The 5,530-nt window shown below is 44.1% G+C and overlaps 1 protein-coding gene across 1 annotated transcript; it reads right to left on the bottom strand.

Annotated features, from left to right (window-relative positions):
* Positions 1 to 956: 956 nt before the first annotated feature.
* On the bottom strand, positions 957 to 2,021 carry sox1b (SRY-box transcription factor 1b). The gene has a single exon (XM_076094678.1). The coding sequence runs from the start codon at positions 2,019 to 2,021 to the stop codon at positions 957 to 959; it is 1,065 nt and encodes a 354-aa protein (XP_075950793.1).
* Between the last annotated feature and the right edge of the window lie 3,509 nt (positions 2,022 to 5,530).

Genomic DNA, 5,530 nt, shown 5'->3' with positions numbered 1-5,530 from the left:
ATTAGAAGATCTAACAGATTTGTGTTTCTATTATCAAAGCACAAATGTATAATATTAAATTATGTTTAACTTTCGGAGAAATAATAAATGAAGGGCCCGACTGAAAAATAATCTATTCAAGGGCATCACCGAGAAAACCTGTCTGCTAATTATTGTTTTTATGTTATGATTTACATGTTGAGCAGATTGTTTTACTGTTTGCCACGACGTCATTAAACCCGTGTTCATGCAACGATACAATGAGCTCATTTTACAATATCTTTAAGAAATAGAATCAATGTGAATAATATTGGAGGAACAGTTTCCTTAATTAATTTACACTTTACGAAAATGCGTTAAAATTGTTTCGTCTTCAACCCGAAAAGAAAGCTTGGTATTTTGTAAATTATGTACAATTGCATACAAATGTTTTCAGTAGGCCTATTTATTCACAATTTACAAGATTTTACAACAGCAAAACAAATTCAAATTACACCGACAGAGTCACATGTTTACAAGCATTAAAACTGGAAATCAATTAATATTGCAGCCTAGAAACTTTTTTTTTTTTTTTTAAACACATCTTCCACACCGCCCTCCATTTATTATACGGTTCCCTCTTTAAACAGGTTTTCAGGACCCCTCAAACACACCGTGGTGCCTTTAATTCCACAGAAAAATCGGAAAAAAATAACCTTCAAAATGCACCAGCCGTCACGGATTATAATTTAAATCGTGTCAAAAACTTGGCATGCTCTGTTCCAGAGAGCAAAAGTAAATTGGATGCGCTTTCCTTTAGCTCGGACAGACAAAAATCCACTGAAAGAAAATAAAAATAACAATAAAAAAGTTTGTTCAAAGTGATTGCATTTTTATGGCTATAACCGCCTATAATTTACAATTCATCAGCAGCCTTCGCCCACATCTACGTTTTTAAATATTTGGTTGTGGTTTGTAGTGCTTATACATTTACAGATTTAAATATGAGTCAGAGGAACAGTCCCGTTTACCGGAGTGGAGCCGCTGCTCTGGTAGTGCTGCGGGTGGAGCACGTGCAGTCTGCTATGAACGGTGGCGTCCCCCGCCGCCTCGCCGGTCGGCAGATACATGCTGATCATGTCCCGCAGGTCCCCCGTAGGGCACGGCGGTGGTCCGCGCGCCGTGGAAACTGGGGGGCTCACGCTGGGCTCAGATTTCACAAGGGACCCCAAAGTCCCTCCGATCGTCCCGGACACCGGGGAGACACCGGAGCTTTGGTGCTGGTGAGTGTAGCCGGTGATCCCTCCGTAGCCCGGCGGAGAGGCGCTCATGTAGCTCTGAGAGTTTGAGATGGGGCTGTAAGATAAGGCGCTCATGTCGTACCTGTGCACGGGCTGCGGGTTGTGCGGGTGGTGATGATGCGGGTGATGGTGCGGATGCGGGTGGTGCGGGTGACCTCCGGAGCCCGGGTGTTGCGTGTATGCCAGCTGCGCCTCCTGCATCATTGCGTGAGCCGCCGCAGCTGCAGCCGCCACCTGGCCCGAGTATGTGCCGTTCGCCCAGCCGTTCACGTGCGTGGCGTAGCCCGCATTCCCCGCGTGGCCCCCTCCGGGACTCTCCAGTCTCTGCCCTCCGCCCATCCCGATACCCACAGGTGAGCCGAGGAGCCCGCCAGCCAGCGAGTACTTGTCCTTCTTTAGCAGCGTCTTGGTCTTCCTCCGCGGCCGGTACTTGTAGTCCGGGTGTTCCTTCATGTGCATGGCCCGGAGCCGCTTCGCCTCGTCGATGAACGGCCTCTTTTCCGCCTCGGTCATCACCTTCCACTCTGCGCCCAGCCGCTTGCTGATCTCAGAGTTGTGCATCTTGGGGTTCTCCTGTGCCATTTTCCTCCGCTGGCCCCGGGACCAGACCATGAAGGCGTTCATGGGTCTCTTGATTCTGTCCTGCGGGACTTTGCCCCCGGGCCCCCCGCCTATTCCTCCCGCGTGCCCCCCCGGGTTAGATGGGTTGGTCTGGGGCACCATGGGAGAATGTAAGTCCGTCTCCATCATGATGCTGTACATTCACCTGGTCTTGGTAGGACAACACTTCTCAGTCAAATACACAGACACATTCAGTCTGGCCCGCGCGCAGCTAAACCTCCGAGACAACGAGCGTTAAAAGAAACGAGGAGCGATGAAAAGGTGCTGCAGTCTCAGGGTGAAATCCACTCAGAGGTAAACTTGTTCCGCACTTCCCCTTTTCGCCTTTTTCTCCTCCTGTCATCCGCGAGAGCCGAGAAGAATAGAAACCGGTTGTTTGAGCTTACTTTGGTTGAAGCTGTACTGGGAAAAGTTACCGGAGCGTGCTCTGGCCGCGCGCTTTGACAGCAGCTAAATGAGCAAGAGGCGGCCAATGGAGAGGCTCCAGTGGAGACGTGATTTGCATGCAGGGGCTCGAGGTTCTGGTGACGTCGGAGCGCGAGACCTAAAAATTACTCCCTCTGTCATCTGTTTCGTGTGTGTAGCTAAAAACATACACGACATGTAAACAGTTTAATTCCCATCATTTTATTTACAGGCTACAGAAAAAAACAATGTTGCAGCAAATACTACCTGATAATGAATGAAAGTCAATGTTGCGACCATTTAATAAAAAGTCTACTTTTAGCAGTGATGACAACCTCTTAACTTAAACTTAAAACACTGAAGAAGCCTCTTAAGCTCATCTGTGAGTCCTACCAAATCAGAAATAGGATATATGATTTTGAGATTACATTTTTAGAGCTCATACTCTTTTCATACATCGTTCTTTTAATTTCTCTCTGTTTTTTGTCAAACTATATGAGGGCTACACCGCCTCCTATTCAGAGCCACAGGTGCTTTTCTGTTGTGCCCGTTGCTAGGAAACAGGTGACTGACGCCCGGAACACGTGCCATTCAAAGCGGCCCTTTTGTTTGTTTCACCAAAGCTGCAGGAGAGCACGAGAGGGAGAGGGGGGGGGGGGGATTCAACCCGCTAGAAAAACTCCTGTAATCCTATAATAAATGTTAGAAATATAGATTTTGAATGATGACATTTTAATAAACTAATGGAATATGATGTGTCCATCATAAAGCTGCAGGCCTGCTGCGATAGGCCCAGAGCTCCTCTTCCTAAAATAGGGATCAAGGACTCTTCTGCCAAAGCAGAGTTCCTTTGATTCTATTGAGTCTGTAAAGGAGAGACTGCTCTTTTCAAACAAACAAACCAATTTAATCTCATTCAATTGTAAACAAAAAAATATAAAATAATACTATTACTGCTCAAAAACTGACAATAATAATTATACACATAGACCGTGTTATACGTGTTTTATCAATAAACTGTGACTAATACTTAATACCCATCAACATTTTAGAGCTTAAGGTGACATATTTCAGTGACTCGTTTTGTCCAACCAACAGTACAAAATATAAATATATTCAGTTTACTACCGCACCAGACAAAGAAACACGGACAGTCTTAACATTTAAAAACAGTGAATGTTTGGCGTTTCTGCTCAATAAATAACTCAATCAAGCATTGCAGCTCTGTATTTCATATTAGTTAGTAGAAATGTGTTAATTTCCGTGCATTCTGGCTCTATTTCCACACTATGGGGCCTCTAAGTGCAGTGGAAAAGGAAGGAATAGATTTATATTTCATTTATCATTGGTGTTTGTTGTTTGGTATTCGGGTCTCCTCCTGCTTCACTGGCTTCCCGTCATGTGGAGGATCTTTTCAGCCCTCTGGGATTATGCTCCCAAGTGGCATCTGTCAGGTGCTGCCCGCCTCTCAGCGAGCTGATAAACTACACTGGCACGCTGGCAGGGCTGGATTTTCCTCTCGCTGCCTTGTACCAGTGCTGTTAAGTGGCTTGTATGATCTGTTTTACTCGCACACTGTGACAATCTCCTCTCTTTCTGCCTGTTTGCATCCAGAAACACACGGACGAGCACGTTGCACGCAGAATACATTACAGCAAAAAATATCTTGTGATCCAAATGATTCAGGCTATAACGCAGTCACATAATAACCAAGTAGCACATGAGAAGTCTTCTGGTTTTAATAGTAGCAATGACACATTTAAGAACAGTCTGTACTGGATTCAATCAAAGTCCAACTGAAATGTATTCATCCCTTTTTTGCAGACAGACATAGTGGTTAAAGTAAACAAACAGTGCTGTTAGTGGTATTGAAGTAAGGGTTGCTGCATGTAGATGTTGTTCAATGTGCTGCAGCTAATTGGCTCTCGAGTGTTTGTTTGGTCTAATGTGCAGGAAAAGACGCGTGTTGTTGTGTGTGTGTTGGAGAAGAAGGAGGCTTCAGCAGGAACACAGGACGTGTGATTTAATGAAGATATATTTAGCGGAGCAGATACAGTTCAGGGACAGTATATTGGTGTTTCTGAGTGATAAACCAGATTACATTTGATAACAAAATGAATAAACAAGCAATATTAATATGATCAATTTATCCCAATGTATCAGACCATCAGTCCTTCATTTCTACATTTAGATATAGTGTGTACACCCATACTCAATTGCATGACATACCCAGCTAATGCAGGTCGATACATCTCTACGTATCTCTCGGGTCAGTTCCCTTCATCAGTTCAAATGTTTGACAGCATGTCTTTGCTGTTGAATAAGTGTGTTAAACTTGTAGCAGAGCCCCATCTGGGACTGTCCCATCTAAGTATTGCCACACCATCAACGTCCTGTTCATCCACCAACAGCTCATTTCCATTGGTGAGAAAAAGAGTGACGTGATTGGTTGTTAGAACGTCGTAAGAAACGTAACTTATTGACAGTTTATCATAATTCCTCATTTTTGAATGGAGGACATTTACTATGATGATGAGTGTTAATAGCTGCTCTTTGTGTCGCTTTTCTAGTCTCATATGAGTAAAAGTCCGTATGAATTCTGAATGAATAATTAATTCATGTTTAGTAATGTATGAGCATAAAGAGTCATATTCAACATTTAAATAAATACTATAACCAGTGTGAGTGAAACCATCTTTCTATTCATGGAGGGTCACTCTTGAATTTCTCTTCACTAAATATGGTTTGCATGGCTTTTACTGTAATAAGGGAATTGTTTCAAAGACATTTTAATTAATTAATGACCATTACATATAATTATGCCTGACATATCAGCACCTTCTTTTCCCCGACATATAATTATGCCTGACATATCAGCACCTTCTTTTCCCCGACACATGCTAACGGACCTAGCAGAGGATCAAAGAGCGCTTGGAGGTAAAACACAGCGTTGAGGATGTTCTTCACTTCTTCACGCTGCTATTTGGCCTGAAATCTCTAAGCCAACAGGCCACAAACACACACAGGCCTCATGGAATCAAAGGCATTTCTCCTGTGCAGCAGCCGGCCCGGTGGGTTTGTTTAAGGCTCGCTGTCACAGCAAGCTGTCAGCTCTACTGGAGCTCAGCCTTACAGGCAGAGCAGGGAGCGCACTAACACACACACACACACACACATGCATACAGTACATATACACAACAGCAAGCTGACATATGTCATTATAAGTGCTCAGAGAAACAGTTCAG

This window comes from Anarhichas minor, unplaced genomic scaffold (assembly GCF_050575085.1).
Source record: "Anarhichas minor isolate MPS153535 unplaced genomic scaffold, ASM5057508v1 ptg000018l, whole genome shotgun sequence".
Taxonomy (NCBI): domain Eukaryota; kingdom Metazoa; phylum Chordata; class Actinopteri; order Perciformes; family Anarhichadidae; genus Anarhichas; species Anarhichas minor.
Note: the sequence above shows the minus strand (reverse complement) of the source record. Positions and strands in the feature narration are given on the sequence as shown.